The 26450-nt window shown below is 43.6% G+C and overlaps 2 protein-coding genes across 2 annotated transcripts in view; both read left to right on the top strand.

The window, feature by feature from the left end:
- Positions 1–26450, top strand: part of LOC311267738 (lipid droplet assembly factor 1-like) — a 40335-nt gene that overhangs the window by 6900 nt on the left and 6985 nt on the right. The window lies entirely within an intron of this gene.
- gpr139 (G protein-coupled receptor 139) lies at positions 185–16503 on the top strand. Its single transcript, XM_084370965.1, has 2 exons — positions 185–678; positions 11742–16503. The coding sequence occupies exons 1-2, from the start codon at positions 531–533 to the stop codon at positions 12734–12736; spliced, it is 1143 nt and encodes a 380-aa protein (XP_084227091.1). The 5' UTR covers positions 185–530; the 3' UTR covers positions 12737–16503.

Raw genomic sequence — 26450 nt, 5'->3', positions numbered from 1 at the left:
CATCCCGCCCGCAGCCTCCCTCTCTCCCCCACTTTCTGCTCTCTCGCGTGCCCTTGCTCTCCATCTACCTTCCTTCTTTCCCTCCCTCTCTCCTCCTCTTTCCTCCTCCTCCTCCTCCCGCTGCGCTCTAGACTCGCTCTCATTCCCCCTCGCTCACACACTCAGGCAGCATCCTCCCCTCTCCACTTCTACCTTCACACTCACCTCTTCGCGCCTCCCTCTCTCCGCTCCTCTCCATCACCTACTAACACATATCATCTCTGGCAACCTCCCTCCCCCTCCTCCCCTCCACCTCCTCCACCCGTCTGTTGTCTCCCCTTCTCCCTCCACTCTCTCCTCCATCTCTTCCATTCCTCCTTCCTTCTTCACACACTCAACCTCGCCATCTCACGCGTACACACACACACTCATGCTGATTGGCACCCAAGGACAGAGCACCCTCTCTCCCAAACCAGCAACCGGGCAGTTTGCTCGTGCACCCAGGCTTCTTGACACTGAGTTCAGCTGAGGAAGAGGACGAGGAAGAGACCATGGAGCACAGCCACATCTTCCCTGTTTTTTCCCCAAACGGGAGCACCTGGAGCCCGGGGGAGCATCCCTCTGAGGTTGCCCAGGGATGCCCTCTGGGACCACTGCCCGTCATCTACTACAGCGTCCTGCTCTGTCTCGGCCTGCCGGGTAAGACATGTTGAGTGACTGTCTGATCCGTCTCGTCACATGCACGTCTCATTCTGTGTTAATTGTGATTAGAGTCTGCACCGGTGGGTTGCAGGAGTCACGCTTCGCATCTTGAATTGTTGTGTCTGCAGGTTTGAGTGAGAGTGTGTCGCGCACAGCTGCTCCGGAGTGTCTCTCACACACTGTTGATTTGTCATCCTGACCTTGTGGCAATCACTTGTGCATGCGTACGTACTTTGTATGCGTTTGTCCGCGCTCGTGCCCGTCTGTTTAGGAGTTTGTTCGTCTCTTTAGTTGGAAATATTCGAGCACCATTTTGGAAAAAAAAAAAAATTCTATACATGATTCTTGAAACTTCACCTTTTAACGTGTTAATCTGTAGATGACAGGCAAGTAACTCACACAAGCCTGACCTCTGGGACAAGTGTGTGTTACACTGCCGCCCTTGATGACCCTGAATTATTAACACTTCCTTGTTGTGTCTTCATTGACTCGTCCATTCACAGTCATTGTCGGACCCATTTACTGCCTCCGTCCCGCTGCGTGATCTATGAGCACTGACCTGGTCTCACACGGGGAGGCAAAGTGGTGCGTGCATGTACTGTATATGTGTGTGTGTGTGTGTGTGTGTGTGTGTGTGTGTTGGAGACAGACAAACTGGAGGTCAGATGAAAGAGGAAAGGTGCTGATGTCTAATCAGAGATTGGTTGAAAGCCCACTGGACTGGACAGAAATGCTGGAGTCGTAAAACAACATAGAGGGTAATTCAGAGGTTTTATTATTTAAAGGTGCATTAAGTAGTTTTTGGGACGAACTCCAATTTAATCAGAAGAGAAAGATCTATTTATGCCTAAACAAACTAAATAAACAAACTCTCTTTGTTTTCATGACTGAATAAACCAACCTGACCTTAAAGGACAACACAATTTCATACTGTTTTACTTTGTCTATATGTGGCGGACCCTGCCACCTTTCTAGCTTCAAACAGTGTTCTAGGGACCTTATTTTCCTCTGAGACCAGCCTGTTTATTCACTTATGGAAAAGAGTTTGTATTATTACCTCATTAATATTGTAAATAATAAAATTTGGAGTTTGAATTTCTTCTCCAAAACTACACAATGCCCCTTTAACTCTGTTTTTTAGGTGAGATTTATTGAGAGATTTGAACACAAAGATTCTGCCTCTAATGAATACAATCTTGGATTTCTGTCTCATTTGTCCTAATAGACCCGGAGTGAGCTCTTCTGCTTCAAAACAAATCTGCATTGCAAAGTGAAAAGCTTTTGTATGCCAACACTGCAGTTGCTCCGCAGACTTGCAGTCTCAGTAAAAGTAAAAGTCGGTCCCTCTGATCAAATCTCTCTTAATTATTTCTCCTGGGCGGCAAATCAAGTCTTTGCACGAGCCGTCGTTTAAAGTTTCCCCTGCGCTGCCTCGCGAGTTTTATTTGATTCTGCTGCTCAGTCGTCTTTATAAATGTGATTGAGGCTGTTTGTTTAATCACTGAGTATCAATAACCCAAGAGTGTAATGCAATCTTACAATAGTTGTCTGAGTTGATGGCGGGGTTGAACGCAGCGGGCTGATACTTTGCAGCAGCCGACTTCGACTTATTCAATCATAATGACACAGCTCGTTCCGCTCAAGCTGAATCATGAATGTTTCATGAGCTCGCCATGTGTGAGTAGTAGCGGCGTGACCCGCAGACCCACACGTATTTAACACTCCCAATGTATTGGAAGCTGTTACCTTGATTACCAGCCGGTGTTTCATTAGTTAACAGCAACAGGGCTTCTCCGAGACGTCGCCATCTCTGTATATTTTCTCCCAGGTTTTGACCTTTAAGCTACAGACACGGGGGGGGGGGGGGTCACATCAAGAGCGCAGATTTGAGGACGAAAAGCGAGACGAGGGAAGGTGATGAGAAAAGGGATTACGCAAGTCAAGTGGTGGGAAATGATTACCGTTTGACCTCGCGAGATGATGAACCGAGGCCGAGGACAAGGACATCGAGAAGAAGAAGAAGAAGAACAAGAAGAAGAAGAAGAAGAAGAGATCAGAGCAGTAATAGAGAGGGAGATTAATAACAGCAGAGCCAGTGAAGTAGCACCTTTTGAGCCCTGAGTGGGGGAGCCGCAGACGACGGAGCCGAGACGAATTGCCACATTTTTAATTAATCGCTAACTCTCTTTCTCTCCTTCCTTCTCTCTGCACTCACCACACTGCCTGAGACAGAACAGACGTGCGCTAGCATGGCGAACAGCCCGACGAAGGAGTCGGCTTTTTGCTCAGTCTTTGACATGTCGGGATTACAGGAGCGAGGCCTGCTCTTTGTACAGTACAGTATGTCTCGAAGCACTCACTGCTCGGACACATACTGTACGGTATGTTGAGTGGTCTGGGATTGTGTGTGACAGTCCTTTTTTTTTACGTATGCTTTTAAAAGGAGACTTTATGCTCATTTTCAGGTTCGTAATTCTGTTTTGGGTTACTACTAGAATAGGTTTACATGCTTTAATGCTAAAAAAACACATCAGGTCTCTTTTGCTGCAGCGCTGCATCCCTCCTCTGTCTGAAACACTCTGTTTTAGCTCCTGTCTCTTTAAGCCCCCCCCCCCCCCCCCCCGCTCCGATTGGTCAGCTCACACACGCCTGAACCAGCACTGCTAACAACAACAGAGCAGCAGCTGAATTAATTCTTATGTGCCAAACTAACTGCGAGGCAGAAATTATGCAGTTGTGTGACATGGTGACGTGTTATGATGTCACAAAGTCACAGAATTTGACTTTGAGGAGTAGTCCAAAATAGTGTAGCAGGACACAAAGCAACTCAGGGGATTAAATTAAATTGTGTAATATCAATTATTATGCGTTTGTAATTATTAAATTAGTTTATTTAGTTAGTCATTGGGCTCCAATAAAACAATAAACAATTTTTGGTAAAATTGTAACCTGTTGATTTCATTCAACACACCAGTATAATTTCTTTGATATCAAGTTGTTGTTTTTTTTTTTTTTTACATATGTAGAAAAAATTCTATTAAATACGAGCCTTCTTCACTTGTCACATCAAAGTCATGAGACTTTGATGTGTTGCTTTCATGTGCTCTTAAAATTGTGATTAAATGTCACAACTTACAGTTACAAGTACAGTTATATTGATGAAGTATTACCCAATTACAAGTTCAATTCTAAGTGCTGTATAGTACCTATGATGACAAAATGACTTAATTACAGTAATTTGAGTAGATGTAATTAGTTCTTACCTCAATTTCTTGCATATCTTTTGTGATATTTTATAAGATAGTCATGTTTTTGATGTTATCGATACATCAACTGTTTCAGCGTAAGTAAAGTGTAAAACCTTTTTTGTAATATTTAGTTTTTTTTGTTTTGAATTTCCATCACAAATTGAAAATGTGCATAAAAATGGTATTAGTAAATTAGTATTAGTAAAAATGGTATAACCCAGGGGTGCTTGAAGTGCAGCCAGCAGGCCAGTGGCGCCCTCTGAAACATTTTGTGCAGCCCGTGAATGTGTCGTGCATAATATTTGAATAATTCTATTTCAGTAATTTCATCTTAAATAGCCTTCATTTATTACACCACATGGCTACTGTGTGAAAAACTGTGCCCCTTAACATGCGTCCGTCAGGTTAGGAATGAAAGCTACTGGTTGCATTGCGACAAGTGGCACCTCACGTGTGTCAGTGCTGTATTTGAGTGGACAACCCAGCAGTTTAATGTGGAAGTGGGATGAAAAAGCCACCACAGGAAAAAAATGCTGTTGGTTGAGGAGAAAAGGAGGCTTTAGGAAAAATGGATCAGCTCTTTCTTTGTCAGACCTCGGGGGACAGTTAAATTGATCCGCTTTATCTGCAAAAGGGTGAATTCAGGGCTCAAGGAATTTAATGTTAAACGCCTTCATTGTTGGACCAATCACAAATCCTATGACAAGTTAATGGGTTTTGCCCTCAATCACATGCTGGCTCCCTAAATTGGAGCCAGCATAAAAACTTTGAGAACCCCTGGTGTGACCACAAGTCTGGACTAAGATGGCTATTTGTGCTCCTACTGATAGTCAACGTTGGTTTCTATGAATCGTAAACCATGCAGTTATTTTAACCATGATGTTTCCCTGTTTTTTCGCCAAAAAACACAGTTGGATATTGTCCCGAGGTCTCATTAAAATTATCCAGTGGTTTTGCACTTGCATTGTCTCTTGTTAGGTTTAGGCACAAATACCACTTGGTTAGGGTTAGGAAAGCATCATGGTTTGGTTTAAAGAATCTGTTTGGTTGCCACGCTCAGGGATGGAGATGGTCTGACTTCCTGTGAAAAATAGCCTGTGTTGGTCGCCACAAAACCTGCTGAAAATGTCCACAGCTCTCCTTAAAAAACACACCGTTTTTTCACCACTGAAATAGCTTGAAATGTTCCAGGTGTCCTTAAAAATATCCAGTGGTGTGGCTTGGCTGTTTGGCTGTAATGACGCCAACACCTTTCCCTTCACCTCCTGCTGCGACAGGTGTCTAATAGGCCTATAATGTGAACTTGATATGCCACATTTGGTACACCTGTCAACCTCAACTGTGGTTTGCAGAAACGTCAACTGCTGACAGAATATCTTGGCGACTGGGCTGTAACATGTCAAGTTTTGTAGAAATGTTAATATGGCAGATGACACGTCACAACACGTAACAGCTTACATTTTATTCTACCGACTGGGCTGAAATAATTCATTGACATGCTTTTTCAGTGTTTACGATAAACCTGGCTCAGGTGTCATCATGTAAGTGTGGAACATGGATACGCTCACGTACTCCACAGTGTCTTGATTTGTTACTTCCCCCCTCCTTGAAGTGTCTCGAGGTTCGTGTGGCTCTTCAACAGTCATGACTGGTGTACGTGCGGGTTGGAAACCATCTCCTCCCACTCCCACTTACCCACCCACCCTCAGGGGAAAAGGTCAGGAGATGTTCGTCACTAACGACCCCCTTAGTTCCACGTCACAGTGCAGGCCATATGTTAATGAGTGGTGGGCCCCATCGATTTTCAGTTTGGTCTATCGATCCGCCAAACCGCACCAGCGACGGGGCATGTGTGGTGGGATGGGGGCTTGTTAACACATACCATCACTCTACAAGTTTGAGATTAGGGGGTGTAAAGAGGCTGTCGCAAAAAAAAAAGATGGTGGATAAATCAGTAAATCAAATGGAAAACGATTCTGAGCTCTGGTTTGTCTCCAGGTTAAGAAATGAGAGGAAGGGAGAGTGTGTCAGCTTGACATGCGGGAGAAGAGCCAGAGAGGGCACGGGAGGACAGAGGAGGCAAGAGAGGAGGAGAGGTGTTGTTAGACGCAATAAATCAGGGATGTTGATGCAGTGACAGATCTGACTTTGCTTGACCAGCTGACAACAACGCTGTCACCGCGGCCGAAAACGCCACAAACACAAATCCCTGCATGTTGCTCTTCAAACACCAGTAATCAATCATCAGTATGAGGATAATGTGTGCTTTGATCTGGATGTTTCATTTCCCTCCTCCTCCTCTTCCCTGCTTCCCTTTTCTCCTCCTTACCAACCATCTTTCACCTTCTCTTTGAAGCTAAAACCTCATAAAACCCGCTCGGAGAGCATCCAAGGGCGCATTGTAATTATTCGCATTGTTTACGAGGACCTTTAAAAAACGATGAGCAGAGTTTGTCAGTCTGCAGTGCCACATCGCCGGCAGCGGGGTTAGCCTTGATGTGAGGACAGTCGTCTCAAGCAAACTTTGACTCGCTGAGACCTGTCTGTAAAAAATGAACGGCTGTATAGACGTGAGCAGAGGCAGGGCACTGCAGTTGCATCAATATCATTAGCAGCAACCAGGGTCTCCTTCTCTTAATATCCTCATTAAACCTAAATATCCTGTTTTTCTCATTCTGGCTCTGTTTTCTTTTTCGCCTGAGCTCCTTCCTCATCCACTCTCAGCTTATGCTCACATGTAAGAACATCAGGGTTTTTTGTCTCTTGAATCCAGGTTGCGTAAAAGCACATTTTTATCTTTCATGTATGTGGTTTCATAGCAGGGATGTGCCTCTGGTTTTTGTTCAGGGGGAATTAAGGAATCGCCCTGCTTTATGTCCGGTCTGACACTGAAAGAAGACAAAAGGGAAATGGTTGTCATCAGGAACAAAGTGCTCGTGACCTTTGAAGCAAGCTTTGATATTCACCCCCTCTCTGTCTCTTGCCTCTCTCTTCCTTTCCTCCCACCGCCTCGCCGCTCGCCTCCATACCTCCCTCTCTCTCTCTGTTTTCCTGTCTAATCCTCCCCTCCAGTCCCTCTCAATAACCTGCTCTCTTTTTAACTCTCTGTGACCTTCTTCAGACCACACTTTCCTTCACCCTCCCTCTATATTCCCCTCTTGTCTTATAAGCCTCCGGATAAGCCGTCATAGCGAAACCTCAATTACCTCCAAATGACGAAAAAGCTTAATTGCAATGCTCACTGTCATTCTCATTCTCAGGGCATAATTTCCTCTTAACAGCGTTCTGTCTGTATTATACGAGGCCCAGGAGAAAGCCTAATGGCTAGCGTGCTTTGCCACCGGTTTCGAGGGGTTAAGCTGCACAGTGTCGTTTGTCGACAGCCCGTCTGAACACGTCCCTTTAGTGGTGGGATGACTCAGCCTCGTTACACACCTCAGGGAGCACGCTGTGCCTTCTCTTTTCCCGCTAAACAACGTCAATGGCCCTCGTTATGTTAGAGGAGCAGCAGGGGGAGCTGACACTCAAAAGCACTCCCCCACAAAAATAGACAGAAGGGGTCACCAATGCAAACACACACACACACACACACAAGCACAAACACAAGCAAATGTAGACAAACACGCAGCAGCGCATTATCTGTCCTGCAGGTCATTCTAATCCCGTCTCAGCTGGAGATACTCATTTCTCCCTGCGACAAGAAAAGGAAATTTTGCGTTCGTCTCCGCCTGAACGTTTGTGTGTCCAGACATGAGATGCGCACATCTCTTTTCCGCTGTGTGCATGAGTGTGCACCCCACCGTCTCGTCTGTCCCCATCCCCGCTGAGACCTCAGCCCCGCATGTGCCACCTCATACCCGCAGAATGCAGAGCAGATCCATCCGGCTCCAGCAAACTCCCTCCCTCGCAATCCCCGGCCCCGGAGACAACGCAAAGAGCAGGAGTCAATTGAAATGAATGGGCAGCCCATCGCAAGCTGGCTCGAGCTAAATGGAAATGTCAAGCTCGCCACGGATCCCTTTTGTCTGTCTGTGGAGGGCCTCGTCTCACCGGGGAGCTCAAACAGAATAATACCCAGCCAGTGACAGACAACAACTCACTATTTCCATCTCATGTCGCTCCTCTCTGTTTAGCTCTATGTGGAAATAGAAAGAGAGGTACAATAGAGAAAGTGAGGCGATGGATTGAATTGTGCAGGATTTGTAATTGATCTCCAACAGGATAATTTGAGCAGGTCTGAGCTCAGCAGCACAAAAACACAGATGCAATCCCTCCTCTTTTGTTCAGTAAAAGCGGCTGTATGAGAAATGATGCGTACTCTGTCTCAGTGTGATCATACCAAAGATAAAAGACCAGGAACAATAAAGCAATATTAAAATTAAGTAGCTTGACAGATGAGCAACAGAGTTTTTAGACTTATTTTATGACCCTAGAGGAGGTTTATGGACGTAGTTACACGTGTAAGCAGAAGAAGAAGAAACTAACAATGATTTTATTGTTGATTGGTCTGCCAATAACTGTGCTGACTGAAAAATGGCAACGATTGTGAAATAGAGCCATTGTAGTTTCTCAAAACCCAAGATGATGTCTTCAAATATCTTGTTTTGTCTGACTGTTCAAAACCCAAAGACATTCACGTTACTGTCATACATCAACAATCCAATGGGATTGGAAACGATGTTGCCACTGTAAACTGTTCTGCATCTCATCAACTGCGTCTTTTAACATGCTGGTACAACCCTAAAGTTAATTACCTTTTAATGGTGATCATCAACATTTTCTCTAATACATTTAATACAACAGCTATTGCGGCGGCACCCTCGACAGGGCTAAGCTAAAGGAAGTATTTTCAAATAGAAAATCAGTCTTGAACATCCATAATTTAGAACAGCATAAAGCTTCTCGTTAAGGTCCATGTCCTTGAGTCCAAGGTTAGCTTAAAATCTTACGTATTCTGGACTAATTTGCCATGATCGTGGACCTCAAACAGACACAAAGTGGATGACCAGTAGCCGAAACCAAAGAATCAATAAGTCATGATTGGTTGGTGTGGAGTGCAGGCGAAGGTGATTGTGATGGTGGGGGGCGTAGTGTAATCTAGCCGCCCTACATGTACACAGATATCGGCTTGTCAAGCCTTGTAAACTGTTTTGACGTCTCATTTATGGTTACTGATAGATCGCATGTTAATGAATTGGCGCATCCCTAATGATCTGCGTGTGCATGTGCAGACATGTGTTGGTGTGTGTGCGTGTACGTATGTGTCTTCTGCTGCACATCCTCCAGTCTGGCAAGGACATCTTTAGTCATTATCTGGAGCCGGCTTTGTAATTTGTAATCAGCTGATAGTGGCTGAGGCTGTGAAGTGTGATGTACCAGACTCCAAGCTGCCATATTTAATCCAATCCCAGATCTATTACTGCAGAGGGGGACAGGACCACAGAACGCACACACACGTACACACACTGTATGGGCAGTGATGGCTGCTAAGTGCATTGATGTCTCAGTGATGCAAATCAATGTCAGAGACGTCTTCGTTTGAGGAGGCAGATTGGACATGGCTTCATGCTGCACCAGCAGGTTTCAATAAATTACTATTTTATCCCTCTTGCCTCTTAAAAATAGAGGAAGAGCGACCTCCTCCGCCTCTATGGACCAGTCTTGCCTGTGTCACACATGATAATAATTTTATTTAAAGAGCAATTTTAAAAACAGCATTTACAAAAGGCTTAAATTATTACAAAATTACTGGATCCACCTCAAAAGTTAACAGGGACTATTCTGGACCAAGACCCATCCTCCATCCAAGTTTTGTTAAAATCTTTTCAGTAGTTTTTGTGTAATCCTGATTACAAACCAACCAACCAACCAACCCGGACATGGGTGAAAACAGAACCTCCTCAGGGGAGTTAAAATGAAAGCAACAAAAGGAGAATAAAAAGACAACATGACGAGGAAGAGGAATAAGATAGAGATCAGAAGAATAGAGAAACAAAAATAAAAACGATAGTCTCACGAGATTTAGGCGGATGCGGTTTTTCAAGACAGGTGCTGCAGTGGCTCTCCACCCACTGCAAGTCCCAGAGCATGATGGGAAACGCTGATTTAAAAGCTTATTGTTTTAGATGTTGACGCTACAATATGAAATTTTCTACAACTTTTTATTTTTGTTTTTGTTGTTCACATTATGTAATGGTTTATCAACTGGTTATTGTTAACCAAGCTGGAATCCAAAAAATCTAAATGCAGGCGACAGAATGAGCAGGCGACAAAAGTTTCTCGACACCCAACACTTTGCTGCCCGGATACATTGCACATCTTCCTACATAGACAATGAATGGGAAGCGTGGAAATGACGGATCCTGTGGACACATAGCGTTACATACTAGGGACTGATTGACTAACAAGACACAGGTGTAAACAGAAAACAGGAGGGAAAAAGACAAAGACAGGAAGTGGAAAGTAAAACATGACACATGAGGATATAATCTACAAAATAAAACAGGAAATGACTAAACTAAATCCCCAAACTATGCCACAGTGGAGGTTGACCCATGAACACAAAATCAGAGATTGCATGCACAGTGTTTTATTAGGCTGCCCTGTCATAATAATACTAATAAATTATTGTCTTGCATCCCAGTAACACTACAGTGTATGCAAATCTAGTATCTAGTGCACTTCCTCCTCTTGGTTTGGAAAAGTCCTGAACACAATCTGTAAAATCAACTGTAAGAGATGCCAGGAATAATCTGGGACTTATATGCACATGCAGAGACAGAGTAGGACAACAAAGAAATGGGATGTGTAATGAGCTTGTTCGCTTCAATTGCTGAACTGCAGTTCCACGTGAGAAGCTGAAGGCTGTGCTCCCCCTGTCTGATGCAGGTGCACAAAGGCCGAGCTTCAGTAAAAGCAGCAGTGGGATAAATCACCTGCAGATCTTTGTGTCCACGTTCTTTTAGGCTAAAAAGCGAGGGAGTAATGGTCCACCCCCTGGGCTGTTTAACTGTCCGGTGAGAGAAAGCGAGCGGTACTAAATAAACAGAGGGAGGTATGAAAGGATTTAAATCGGCAACACGGGCGAGGGAATATGAAGGTGTATGTCGGAGTTCAGATTGAAAAGGAGAGGCAGGCAGGGAGAGATGGGGTGTCCTTGTGCTTTGTTTCAGGAGCTAAATTGCCAGCGGCAGGCAGTAGTGAGCTCAGCAGATTGCCAAGGCTGTGATGCTGCACGTTGCCCTGTTTTTGTTGAGGCTTTGCTCTTTATTAGAGATAACAATTTGGCCGAAGTCAGAGGCAGGTGCCGACAGAATTACACAGCAGGTGTAGACGAAGGGGGGGGAAGAGATGGGGGCATTAAACAGAGGAAGGATTACAAAGTCGGAGAGCTGGTGGAAAATGGTAAACACTGACTGGGGACGATAACAGATTTGATTTTTTTTTCATGTTGCAGCTGAAACTGAAAGGAAATGTGGCAGAGGGTTCACGTGGCATGCTCCTCGATCTGTGCGATGGCGCTGAACATTTCCCAAAATATTTTTTTTATAACCTAATCTTTGTGTTTGTATATTGTATTGTGTGTTTGTGTTCCTGCAGTTGCACGTGTGTGTTAGCTGCCGCTACAGTACGCTGCATCTCTATCTTGTGTCGCTCCTTTTCAATTGTCTGCCCACTAACACTCAATTTCTCTGTTTCCTCCCCTGCCCTAACCTTTTCCAATCTCATCATACTTTTCCCCTTCCAATCATTTCCCTATTTCCTCCCTCTATCTGCTTTCAATCAACTTCCTCCCCTCCTTCCTCCTCCCAGCTAACATCCTGACGGTGGTCATCCTGTCCCAGCTGGTGCTGCGTCGTCAGAAGTCCTCCTACAACTATCTCCTGGCTCTGGCAGCCGCCGACATCCTCGTCCTGCTCCTCATCGTCTTCGTCGACTTCATACTGGAGGATTTTATTTTGGCCGCGCCGCTGCCTCCGTCGCTCAACAATGCAGTGCAGGTTCTGGAGTTCTCCTCCATCCACACCTCCATCTGGATCACCGTGCCGCTCACCATTGACCGCTACATTGCTGTTTGCCACCCGCTGCGCTACCACACGGTGTCCTACCCGGCCCGCACACGAAGGGTGATATTTGCTGTGTATATCGGGTGCTTGCTCTCTGCAGCTCCGTATTATTGGTGGCCGGAGCTGTGGCACAGCCTGCCTGGGGTGGGTGGTGGTGGAGGAGAAGGAGGAGGAGGAGGAGAGGGCAACAGGAGAACCGTGGCCCAGCACGTCCTGGTGTGGGCTCACTGCGCTACCGTCTACCTCCTCCCCTGCACTGTCTTCTTCTCCCTCAACGCCGTCATCGTCCGTAAGCTGCGCAGGCGCCGCAGCTGCTTCCGTCTGCGCGGCTACTCCACCGGCAAGACCACCGCCATTCTCCTCGCCATCACCTCCATTTTTGCCGTTTTGTGGGCCCCACGCACCCTCATGATCCTCTACCACTTCTACTCCCCTCCTCCCGCCTCGCAAGGCGCCGGCCGACTCCTCCACATGCTCACCGATCTGGCAAACATGCTAGCGTTGCTCAACACCGGCGTCAACTTCTTCCTCTACTGCTTCATCAGCAAGCGTTTCCGGGGCATGGCGGCCAACGTGCTGCGAGCCCTGGTCCACTGCAGGAAGCAGCCGCCGCCGTTCTACGCCAGCCACAACTTTTCCATCACGAGCAGCCCCTGGATCTCACCAGCCAACTCTCACTGCATCAAGATGCTGGTGTACCAGTATGACAAAAACGGGAAGCCCATCTGTATTTCCTCATGAGTCCTCCGCCACCAGCAATCAATCGTTTGGGGACATATTTTGGCTCTGTCTCCCTGGTGACCAGCTTTTCCCGCATGGGACTCTTTGAGGCTTGAAAATGTCAACACGCCCGGAGAGCCCGGAGGTGAAGGTTTAGCTAGCTTTGAGCGATAACAAAGTGGAAAAGCAAACAGCAGGTATTCACAGTATTCACAAAAGCAGCGAGCGGCATCAAATAGATGTTGATTGTTTCCTTCATGCAAAAAAAATAAAGCTACTGTAAATGACTGACTGTTGCTTGAGTGAGAGACTCCTCACTCACAGACTGATGAGGGGATATCAAAACCATCCATCACTGACTTTTATGAGCCGCAGTTTGTAACTGAAGCATAAACGGACGACCAGATGAATCCTGGGTGAAGCATCAAACACGTGGTGACATTGGTTTTCTCTTCGCCGCCGGCTGAACAGCTGCATCTTTGGTCCGTTGGGAGTCATTTCCAGGAAGAGTCTTGGCACTAAACATCTCACCTGGAGGGGTGATTCACTCAGGCAGAGCCACCGACGGTGTGTCCACTGCCCACAGACTGTCTCTCAAGCAATGTAAAACAGCGCTGTCGTTTCACAGTTTAATATGCAGAGGAGTCCAGCAGGCATGTTAATTTGGGCTTGTATAAAACGAACAGCCCCTTCAAGACTTTCCTCGTACGTGAGCTCATCCTCGCAGCGCTATGGCACGTCTGAGCTCACAGATTGTCGTAGGACGAGTAGACACTCTGCTTATTGTTGGTTAAATATTTATTAATGGTAGACTTGACTGTTATTGTAGCTTCGCAAAAAAACAAGACAAAAAAATGACTTTGGGAACCTTGGCGCCAAGTTGTCACTAATCTAGTAATCATATCTCTATTATTAGGTAGAGGAAATTTCTGCTATTAGTAGATAGTCCTCTATTAACTATTAATGGCCCTTGATGACTTACTGTTAGCCATTATCTGGATGAATATAATGAATGTAACATCTCTTTAACCCTTTATCTTTCTGAGAGAATGAGAAAAAGAAAGAAAGAAAGAGAGAGAGAGACAGAGAGGACAGAAAAATCTGCCCTTCTTCCCATCAGTTTGTTTTCCCCGTCCAAGGTTTTCTGTCCCATAATGCAGCAGTGAATTTGGCCTCAGGGCCACGGTGACACATTTCAGCTCTGCTCATTCTGCCGCTGGCTGACGGCAGCTCAGTAACATTTTACACCGAAACACAGTCACGTACATCAGCTCTGTCTCGGTGCTGCCCGAGTCCTGCCCGGTAACAAACCATAAATGTGAACGCACACACACACGCACACACAGAAAGAGCACATTGAGATCAATGCGCATCCATTCTGCAGACACCTTGGGGCATTATCAGTGTTCATCTATCTAGTGAGAATGGAGCTGAGCCAAAGGGCAGAATTCTGCTAATACCTGCCCGGAGTGATCAGACACACCGGGGCTCTCTTTGTAATGGATACAACTTTAAATCTGATGAATGTGAGGCGTGTCTGTCACAGCTGATAAAGTTGTGCCCTCCAAACTCTTGTTCGACACTCAAACACTCGAGACCCTCCAGGGGGGTTCGCTCTTTCTCTCACTATAGCAACTATTACTGTAAGAACTACTGGCTGCAGCTGGAAAACAGTACACGGGTCAGTTACGTTAACACTTCACTGACCAACTTCTTTGGTATCTTTTGGCATGTTTACCCTAGTTTTCTGGTTTTATATTTGTATTTGTAAATAAGAATTTTCTGAGTCTGTTTGGTGGCACTATAAACAGGATGAGTATAGAAGAAAACATAAAAAAAAATAATTAAACTCACAGTATGCAGTACATACAACACAGCGATTTCATGTCATATTGGGATCCTGAGTCCCGTCTCCCGTAGTTACCGTTGCTAAGTTATACAAGCTTGACATAAAGAGAAAAAAGGCAAGGTCGGTGCCTTTGAGCCAGATGCCGCGGTGTTTATGAGATAGTTTCTTTGAGTCGGGGAATATTGCTTCAATGACTAAAGAAGGCGATGGAAGGATTTAACGTTTTATGAACACTGCAAAACAACACACATTTGAATGGTTGCAATTCTTGGTTAGATTTAGGAACAGATCGTTATTCGAGTTAAAAAAAAACTACATGGGGGAGCTCCGGTAGCTCAGTTGGTAGAGCATGCACCTCATGTACAGAGGCCGTGTCCCTGCTACAGCTGCTCATAAAAATCCTTCACATCACTTTTTCATCCGATATGATTTGATCAAGGGTGTTAACACGTGGTCATATGGTTTTAGACCGATAATATAAGTAAAGCTGTTATAGAAAGCCAAGGAGTGTCTCAAAAAGCGACCACCGATTGCCACTCACTCCTCACTTCCTTCACTCTGTCCTCTTCCCACTCGGTCCCCTTTCCTCCCACTTTAAGTCAAATGCACTCGCTCTGAGTTAATTTCACAAGAGTCCTTTTTGTATTCGTTAACTGATTACCTTGAAGTATTTTGTGCTCCGTGTGCATACTGAGCATACTGCGCCGCTGTTTCTCATCAGAAAATTGACCTAGCAGTCGGGGACCTTGAGTTGGTGCTGGTGGATGGTTATGTGATGGAGCTACGGCCAAAAAGGTCGATAACCAGGAATCGCTCAGTGAACTCCTTGACTCCCAGTCCATTAAAGTCCCGCTCAGTTGGACGTTACATTTCATTTAGTGTAAAGGAAATAACATGTGCTTTAATCCTAATCAATAGACCCTAATGATCATACTATGATCATTAAGAAAGTGAGCTCATGAAAATAAAAATTTAGATTTGGGCTTCAGCCTGAGGAGCTCATGCCGGATCAATGTTGCCATGACATTCATTTCACGTGTTAACCCCATCCAGCGTTTTCGGCTATGTTAATGTGACATTTGCGCGAGAGCCAGCGCCTCATTCCCGCGGCCTCCAGGGAAAGAAGCAGGCATGCTGGGAAACCAAAGCGAAAGGGATGAGTGGGGGGCTCGAAAGAGTGTCACGTGCAGGTGTCGCCTCGTCTCCCACGTGAGACACTCACTCAGGAGCAGGTGGGAGGGTGTGTGTGTGTGTGTGTGTGTGTGTGTGAGGCGGGGGAGGTGATGCCAAGAAATCTTATGAGAAAAAAATAAAGCCCAGGATCTGTATTTTCTCCAGCCAGATATTAAAAAGATAACCACACATAAATCAATCAGAGGGTAAGATTATATTTTCTCTCTCGCACGTCCTCTCCGTCTCTCTCTACCTGAGTAGCTCTACAGTGTGTGTGCGTGCGTGTGTGTGTGCGTGTGTGTGTGTGTGTGTGTACATAATGTCTGTGTTAGACAGAGAGAAGCTTTAAAAAAGTGTTTGTGCCATAGGACCTGTAATGTATGAAATCAAATATGTATTTATACTCAATCATGATGACTTTAATTAAATACAGCACAGTATAATAATGATATATTCATGAATGTAGAACCGACGCTTCTGGCATCTTTGTTGGTATTTTTCTGATTGTGATTTTCTACACGATGACCTTTTTTGAGCAGTCTTTTACCTTTTCTCCATGGCAGTGTTTCAAAACTGTGGTTTTCGATTGTACTGGAGTGATTATAGGCTTGCATAATTCAGTTTCTTTTCCTCCTATTGAATGTATTGACTGTATACTGAGTATGTATTACTGTGCTGTGAGAAAGTATGCAGAAAAGTATTGGCTGATATCAATATTTTTGATTAAAGAAATAAAGAACAGTATCTCTATGGATTCAGAAATAGAGCTGATGATGAGCTGTGTTTTTTTTTTCACAAACACACACACAAACATCAGGAAACAAGGAACATATAGGCAGGTAGATATGGTCCCATATTGTAGAAAGTCTTTTTGATTATTAAGTCGGTCTAGGTTCTATAGAAATACTGCGAACTTGGAAAAAACACAGCCTGTATTCAGAAACTGTGCCTTTAAATGAAACTTCTGTAACGTTATGATGTCACAACTATACAGCCATGTCCCCAGCATGGCCATGGTTGCAAAAACACTGGCAGAAGTGATCAGAAACATGGTTGGCGCTGTCTGAATTGACCAATCAGAGCACACTAGACAGACGTGTTTAAGTTTGTGGGTTTTGTTTTGCAGCAGGATTACACAAAACCTACTGAAAGATTTTTTTGAAACTTGGATGAAGGATGAGTCTCTGCCCAGAATGGACTGATCCGGATAAAGGGACAGTTCATGGAATTTTTCTCACTTTCTTTAACATTGCAAGACAGGCCGATTTTAGACATTTTTGTCAATTTCTTGGATTGATCTTGATGATCAGGTGTATTGAGGTGGCTGGTATCTATGAGTGAGAACAATAAGATGCAGAGCTAAATAAAAATCCAGATCTAGCTGATTTAAATATGTTTTGATTTGATATTGGACTAGGCTTGATTGAGTTAAAGGAGGCTGTTTGGCCTTGGTGGAGGTATGTGCTCTACTGAGTGCCATTTTAGTTGACACAACTATTGAACTTTGGACAAATTTTGCCTTCTAAATACTTATTATCTCAAGTAAAGAGGTTACGATAACCATTTTTAAAAATATACTGAGCAATTAATGTTCAATTACAATTTTGGGGGTATTTTTTTGACATTTCTGAACAACTTCCTAACAATTTATTTGGATTTCTAAGACATTTTCTGGAAAGGACTGTCTAATTTGATCTTAAAGACAGTGTGCAAATGCAACTCGGAGCCTTTTACTCTGAATGCTGAACACACACAGTTCAATGTTAATAATAAATGAAAAATGAATGAATGGTTAATGGGCTTTCAAGGGTAACACACAAATTTACACATTAAAGTGTGTTTACAGGTCTACTGCACATGTGAGTAGTCTTTATGGCTCCAGAGGAAGCTGCATGTATTCTCATAAATTGCCTCCTGTGATGTCACTCAGTGGCAAGTTGCATTGTGGGATATGTAGTCACCAGGTTTTGAAGGGAAGAACTTGCTGGTGATATCTCTGATTCTGCTGTATTGATTTTGTGAATTTGTTTTTAAACCATGCATAATAGACCAGTGGACTCCTTTTCACAACCTGGTACCTGCATTACCCACAATGCAACTTAGCTATACAGTGACATCACTGGAGGCAGTCTATTGGATTACATGCAGCTTCCTCTGGAGGCACAAAAGACTTTATACTACTTTTTTCACATATGCAGTAAACACACTTAACGTATAAAATACATACAATACATTAACCCTTTAAAGAGGTTTTTCCATTTTCTGTATAATCATTGAGAATTTTCAAGTCATTATTAGAAAACTTCCAAGAAAATGATCAGACATACACTGTCCAGAAAGAGTGTGACTCAGGTTTTTTCAGTTTTGAATGACACCTGTAGCAGTAAAAACACCTTCTAACACCAGCTAAACTAAATACTCACATGTACGAACCATCTTGGCCAGAATCTCTCTTTTGCTTATTGACTTTACAAAAAACCACATTCAACTGTTTGTACAGCATTAGAAACGGTTTGAGCGTCACACCAGGGTGTTTGCCTCAGCCCCACACGCTCCATCTGTGAGTTCTCCAGCAGGAATATGAATGTCAATAGATGATCAGTGACTTCATCCTCAACCCGCTGCAGAGCTCTCACAACAGTGCTGGCTGGGTCCACCGCTGTGCTGCTGTGTGGCCAGAGTGTGTGGGTGCGTGATAACGGTTTGTTATAATTCGGGCGGATACACTGCACAATGCAGTGACAAACGGGGATTTGTTGTTCCACTGCAGCGACTCAACTGTAACAATCCAGGTGATAATCACAGGGAGGGATTCAGCCGTGTGTGTGTGTGTGTGTGTGTGTGTGTGTGTGTGTGTGTGTGTGTGTGCATGACTCAGACGACACTTTGTCCCTGTCAATGTCAAGATAAGTAAAAAAAGTGCACATGAGAACAAACACACTCACATACGCACGTAGACACCGTTTCATTCGCCTGTAATCACCTCTGATTGGAGTTAAAGCAACACGTCTGTGTCAGCTTTCAAACTCCCCCTGGTTACATCCACAGGCACAGTCAGCCAATCACCATCTTGCTCATATTCACAGTCTACCAATCGTCAACGGGGCTCACGACAAGCCAATTAACACCTCTCACACACACCCACAAAAACACAGTCTTGGCAAATATGGCTCACTGTTAACTGACATTTCCCTGCATAAACAATCAAGTCACCCACCAGCAGCTGAACAAAAGGATCAGTGTGTCTGTTTCAGTGAGCCAGCCTGCGACTGGCCTCTTTCACTAAATCACCGCTCCGTACACGCTGAGGTCACCGTACTTCTCATCTGTACTGTAACCTAAAGTGGGTCTATCTGATAAATGTGCTGTCAGCCCACAGCCATCTCTCGTGAAGCTTAGGCAACAGACGAGGAGAGAAAAAAAATGTGAGAATGAAGAGAGAAAGATGGAAGGACAAGGAGGATGTGTGTGTGTGTGTGTGTGTGTGTGTGTGTGTGTGTGTGCTTACTGCAAAGTCTTACGAGTGTGTTTCTGCAGTGATAAAGATGGATGAGTCTGTCTGCTGCGGCTGATTGCGAGTGTGTGCGCACAGGTAAAGGTGCATTTATTTATTTATTTGGACGTCAGGCTGGTGTGAGCATTTTGGAGTCTAATTTATTTTTATTTTTTTTTAAAAAGGTGAGAAAAAACACAACATCCTCTGCAAGGGCAAGATATTTCTAAATCTATGTCAGAGCTATTTATTACACATGTCTGTCAATATTCAAAGCAGGAGGTATAAATCACGCAATGTGGGGACAAGAGTCTTCAGATTTTTACACCAACCAAACTAGAACTGTTCCTATTTAAAATATATTATAATCAAGCAGCTCATACTCACATGCTTGGACAAGATTCACATGTGAGTGATGACAAATTGAGAAAAAGTCAAAAATAATGAAATCCTGTCACCTTCTGTTTCCCATCTCAAACACATTTCAGCAATATATTCATGTGACACTGTGAAACACTGTAAAAGCATAAAATATAAATTGTCCTCTAATACCAGGCTGCAAGGTTCTTAATTAGGACATTTTTAAGGATTAAATTCCCCTATCTCAAAGTCAATGGGTTTTGTGAATTGGTTTTTGGTTAAATGCCTGAAATAAAGTCAAAGGCTGAAGATATTTACACGTTTTGTCCTACAACATAAAATACATCATTAAATGTCCCACAATTTAATTATAAAGTGCTTACGTGTCTTAAAAACAGTAGTTGCTGACAAGGATGAGACTACAGAAGCTGTCGGGGACATTAAACGTCATCATGCCGAACATGGAGACTCAACTTCTCACTAGTCTTCTCAGTGTGACTTCAGTTGCAAACTAACTCTAACTTCTAACTGATCAGTGTTTAGAAAATGTGTATAGTAATTGTGTAGTAAGACGCTTAGTGGTGCCGACAATTGCAATGTAGTCAGTTTATAGCCTAACATTAGCTTTTTACTTCTAGCGTTTTCATTTACGCATCAAAAATCATAAAATCACAAATCACAGCCCAATGGTCCCACACTTTTTGGGTTAGGGAAGGGGAAGAAGTTAGGGTTAGGGTTAGAGAAAGGGAAGGGTTGGGTTTAGGGAAGGGGAAGGGTTAGGGTTAGGGAAGAGGAAGTGGTTAGGGTAGGAACATAGGGCTGAGGGAACATAGGCATCGCTCTATGGGCCACACAACATGGAAGATCCCGGTAATTTTAAAGCCAGGAGGTCGAGCCATTTTAGCTTCATGCGCCACTGAGCAGTTTTCATCCAGGTCTTAATGCTCCGTCCTTGGCTGGAAGGCTTAAAAACCAGGGTGCAGCTCGGGCATCATCTCTCAGAGAAAGTCTGAACTCTGTTTTTTACGTCAATGCCTGACACAGGTAATGTTTGCCGAAGCAGAGTTTGTTACCCTGTCATGCAGTTGTTGCCATGGTTACAGCTTACCTGTTTACCCTGATGTACAGTGTAGATGACCTTGCAGCACTGGAGTTACATCCAGGCAGACACCATAACTGACGTGAACCGACATCATTTCTACATTTTTGTCCAAAGCCTGCCTGGCTCGCTGGTTCAAGTCAGGTATCCATGTTCTACTCCGGCCCCCTCCTGCCCTGCAGTCACACCGATCACTGCAGCCAACACAACAATCAAAGATTAACAGTTTTCATTCAATGGTAGCTGGCACGTGGATGGATTACTAATTAGAAAGGCTTATTATTTTAGAGAAATATCCTCTCTATTAAATAAATTGTCAGGCCAGGATGGTTGTTTTCTTCCACAATGGTGAATGTTTTTCTGTGTTGAGAGAATAATGAGTTTCTGAGCTGTAGCGATATTCTCCAGGGATGATTAGTAAGGGATCTGGCTCTAGACTGGAGGTCTTTTGTGGCCATTTCTAGAGTAAAAGCTGCATATGTTGACAGAGATCTCCTTCTGTGTGGTAGACGGGATACAAATCGTTTAAGAGCCGGGGCCTCTAATTGCCCCCAAAAGAAATCCTTTAGACTTTGAATGAGATCCGAGCGATCGATGGTATCACAAGCAGCGGCGGGATCAAGGAGGACCAGGTTGGAGCGCTGCCCAGTGGCACCAGCTGTAAGGATGTCATCTCAGGCTGTTAGCACCGATATCTCCGTAATATGATTCAGGATCTTGTCTTTTTCTTTGAACTTCATGAAGCTGCACCACGACCTCTAGATCTGGTTAAGATAAGAAGCCGAGTCATTTGATTTCATGGTGCTGTCCTTTATGCAACAGAAATATATCTTCCATATATGTAGATCAAATATATTAACATTTCATGCCAAATATACGTTGACTCCTTCACATAGTTGTCCTTTACACTTTCTGTAATAGCCAGTTTCATCCTCATCACTCTACAAACGCATTATTTGTTAGAGATATCCTGAGAAATAGCTTGCACCGGGAACTGTCAACTAACAAATGAGAACGCTTTGCTATGCTGAGATGCTTCTAGTGAGAAATATAACAAACATTTAATAGCTAATACAGACTAAGGCTGAGAAACAGCCTACAAGTTATTGTTCATTAGATAATAGATGTGATCAGCGTATACTGTAATGTCAGCCTGTATGTCGCCACCACTTTTCAACACAAAGTGACGGCTTTGCTCCCTCCATTTATTATAGTTTTTAGTATAAGACATTATATTTTTTTCAGTACATGACAATATATGCTCATAATATGCTCCGTAATGTCCAAAATGTCCCTAATGGAGCTCTAACATAAAACTCTGAGCAGAGTTTATGATTTTAATAAAGTTCCAGGATTGTGATGATGATTATCATTTTTATGCCGGGCAAAGTAATTTTGCTCTCGCAGTCTTTGTCAGAAGATCCTTCAGTTCTTAGTTTTGTGCTTTTTCACCAGCTTGGCATTTTTAATTAGTTGCACGAGTACATCCTCTTAATCTTGAGGTCGGATCGCCAGAAGCTTTCAGAGGAAGTTTTTTAAATGTAAATCAAGTTAGTTAAGAGGGCTTGGATACAATAAAAGTAACAATCCCTGCAAAAACTCCTCCTCGTCTTCACGTTCATATGTGGAAGAGCTCGTGTGGTGCAGCATTGGACTGGATTGTATATCCCAACACAAAGGTGTCCCTGATATTTTCTTAACAAAAGGTTGATTTCATTGCAGGGCCATTGTATTGGATTGCTTTGTCTTGTTATTGTGTCTGTCATAAAATTTTCTTCGGTGTCAGTGTCTATGACTGCTCCAAGCCCTCTCTAAAATACTCCACTCGTCTTCTTTACCGAGCAATAACTGCTATTATCTTTTGTGGCAGACCTTTTGTGTCAGACCAAGTGTAAAAAACTACATCATAAAAGAAAAGAAAAGGGAGGTGGCAGCACTCTGTCTTGTGACTCAACCAATTAAGCTCAAGTTCTTCTCACAGAAAAGCAAAGAAATCTTGTGTGTGTCATCCCGATCGTTTACCGACACATATCTGCAGGATTACAGTCACAAGTTTGTCACACCTGAGCCTCTGTCTGACTGCAGCTGGTGGAAATTACGCCTTCAGACTAGGTGACAAAATTACACTTTGGGGTGATGAAGCTTCGAGGCAGGTTCTTTTATTTGAAGTTTATATTCAGAGAGACCGGGTTAAAGAGACACTAAAGCAACATTCAGTGTTGGTCCAGGAAGTAGACTGCTTCTTTAACATATTTAATTCATGCTGTGCAGAATTGTTCTCAAAGTTATCAAAACTTTATTTCATGAAAGGGTGCAGCCATTTAAAAAATACTTGAGATTTGTAATTTAAATATTTCATTCAATGAAACATTATATAGCTTCAATAAAGAGCGCATGAGTCTGTCGAACACTGAAATAAGGTCGTCTTTCCAACATTAAAGGCACACAAACCCTATTTTCTCAGTCAGATTCTTAACAGGCGCAACGGGATCCTAATATTGGTTATTTAGCAGGAGAGATTTATGTCTGTGCTGTTTCATCGGTTCTCTCAGTGGGAAACAAGTGATGTCACATAATTGGTGCACCAATCAGGACCTGTTACAATCACCGTAATGTATTAGTTTGAGCAGTAATGGAGTAGTATATAACGTGTTTCTAATAGGATTTCGACAATATTACATTAACTATGTCCAATAGCGCGTTAGCACTCGAAAAAAGTGACAAGCGACCTGTTTAAGCTAGTTCAAAGTAGCTTAATTTAAGGTTTAAGGGGCTCTGTTGAACTTCGTGTTGTGCTGGAAGCCAGTCATTATCTTATGTTAACGGACTCCATTACTAAACTAACGTTAGCTACTGTTTCTCTCTATCTATCTAGGGTGAAGCAGATCAGCTGAGTTTTTGAGTCCTGAAAAAAAAAATACTTCAAATAAATAATTAAAGGTTTCTTGTGGATTTTTGTCTGATGGACAAACCTCATCACTGAGGCCTAAAACATACTGTACTTTAAATCTGACATCGTTTACAGCCATGATTGCTAGCTTACAGTCTTCTTCTGTTTTATTTTTGTTGGCGTGATGTTATGTTTCTTTGCACACTACCGCCGCAGATTAAAGAAGGGGGTAAATAACATCTTTTCAAGTCAATTTGGGATCTCAGGGGCTCCGGAGACTGTATGCTGTATGGAGACATTTCATGTTTTTTTCCCTGTTGGACCTAAAATATCACTCCAATCATCAAATCCAGTCCATGTAGCTTCTTCTTCTTCTTTTATTTTAAAATAATCTTGAACAAAAGAGAAGTTTCATGATGTGTGGTTAAACACCTTTGTATGATTTAACTGTGCTGCACTGCATCATATTTAAACATTTAAAAATCTGTGAAACATTACATACGCTCAGCACATATCTCTGTACTTTATAAGCATTTAATACACACCAGTAAATTGCCGATGATTTGAGATTAGAAAAGGCACCACTTTGTCCTATTGTAACAAACAAACCTGCTGAGCTCCTCTCTTGACAATCGCGGAGGAGCTTCATGTAGCACTCATGTCCGTCCGGTGATAGAGAGAGCTGATGAATCCATGATAATCCCCCTTTCATCACACCCCGTCCCTCTCCCCAGCTGCCTCGCCTGTGGCTGTGAATACCTGCCTGTTTAATGTAATACCCGCCGACCACCCCCATCTGCTTTCATCTGGCTAACCACGGCACCTTGATGTTGGAGTAGTGCTTAATTCGGGGTGGTTAGAGCATCAAAACAAATCTGCAAGTCCAAACAAACCGCAGCCACAAAAGGTCGCCTGTGAAGTTGACACCGGGTGTATTCGTGTGTTCTTGTCTTTGCACGCACCTGACAAATTTGTTAATGTTTGCATCACAAAAGATTTGTATGGTGAAAGCTGAACAGAGGGTATTCTCCCGTGTGGTGCACTGCAGCAACCGCTGAAACCACACGAAATTATGAGTGATCTGAAGCTCTGTTTCCTGCACAAAATCACACATCCGCTGCATGAATTCCTCCCCTCGGTTCAAGACAGTCAAGCAAGGTTTAATGAGCAAATTCCAGCAGCTGACATTAAAGCTGTGGAAAGAAGAGTCTCTCCTTGCCTTCCTCAGGGACACATTGTCAAATGATGGATAATACAAAAGGATGGCCACAAGTTTAATGAGACAGAGGAAGTCCTCTTGCAGTCCCATGTTGCCACCCCTATTCATCCTCTCTCTTCCCTCTCCTCCTTCCTCCCACAAAGGTCTCCTCCGGGTCAGACTCGCACAAAGGGGCAGCAAATAATGGATCAGGGTGTATTACTCTCCCATCACCTTTCTTTGATGATGACCTCCCCAGCCAGTCCTCCTCCTTCCTTCTTATTCTATCCTTTCCCAAGAGCTGTCACTAATCCTGCATTAGTTTTTTAGCCTGCTCCCCCTTTAATCATTAATCAAACAGTGTATCAAAATGGGAGAACAGATGGCAGCGACTGCAATCCATCAAAATACCGGAGCTGAGCGGGGGGACTGCATACCTGATGAGGAGCAGTAGCAACACAATGCAACAATATTTGCTGATCAGCTCCATTTTTCTTTGAGGTGCTGTTTTTCAGACTGTAAACCCACTGACCCAGCTTTTCAACGTGTCCACACTACTTTGTCATTCAGCAGAGCCTCATGGATTTTGCATCTAATTGGTGAAAAAGTTTGTTTTTGATAGACTGCCGCAGCGGTGTTGATTCGATAAAATTGAATGTGGGAAACACGCTTATTAAATATGCAAATTCAATCACTATTCTTGATGAAGTGGATGATGAACCAAAAGTCTGATGTTGGGTTTTGCTGATAGGAGCAAATAGCAACATGTGGCTCCTTAAAAATGACTGTTTGCAGGTATATGGGTGTATATACTGCTCTTTGACATATTTATCTACTTCTTTTACCAGAGGGAAGACAGAGAGGTTGACCACTCTCAGGTCTGCAAAGTAGCTCGAGCCACCAGCTGCTCACTTTGCATTGCATGAAGATGCGAAACAAGGGGAAGAGATGAAACAGTTTCAGACAGCCGGTCTAGTGGCTACGCTTAGACCATGTCAAAGAAATGAAACTAAGCACCTTGTAGCCACTGTTGCATTTGCTTACATGTTGGAAATTCACACATCCCGCAAGCCGCGTCAGCAAAAACTACATCTAACCAATTTCAAGATCACTTTGGCTTGGAGTGGGGTACAGATATATAATATAGTGGCGTATCAGAAATCAGTTAGCTTTTTGACGTTCCCTCGTCTCAAAGTCTGTGGGTTTTTTGAATGGGGTTTCAGATAAATGCCTGAAATAAGGTCTGTGCTTACCACAGGCTTGAGATATTAACATGTCAACATAAAATACGTCACTAAATGTCCCGCAGCTGAATTAAAAAGCGCTTACGTGTCTTAAATCGTCATTCACATTTCTATTCCTAACATTGTTATAACAAACAAATGATGGCTATAGACCATATTCACACGGTGGCCAATTTCCCTCTGACATGACGATCAGGGTGAAAGCTCAAATGTCGTACTGCTTGTGTAAACATTTGGAGGGACCTCGGGCCGTATCTCAAAGTAAGACAACATATTTGATGACCCATTAGGTGCTTTTTATAAAAATTGGCCACCTGTCAACTTCACACTTTAAACAACTCCAAACGTAGCTGCTAACTGCTGCTAACTGTAGCTCGTAAGCTCAATTAACCGTGCAGCTAGCGGTCGTGTTAGCCGACTGCCTGGACT

The sequence above is a fragment of the Pagrus pagrus genome, assembly GCF_965226575.1.
Source record: "Pagrus pagrus genome assembly, chromosome: 13".
NCBI classification, from domain to species: Eukaryota; Metazoa; Chordata; class Actinopteri; order Spariformes; family Sparidae; genus Pagrus; species Pagrus pagrus.
The sequence above is the reverse complement of the archived record's forward strand: the minus strand, read 5'-3'. Positions and strand labels throughout refer to the sequence as shown.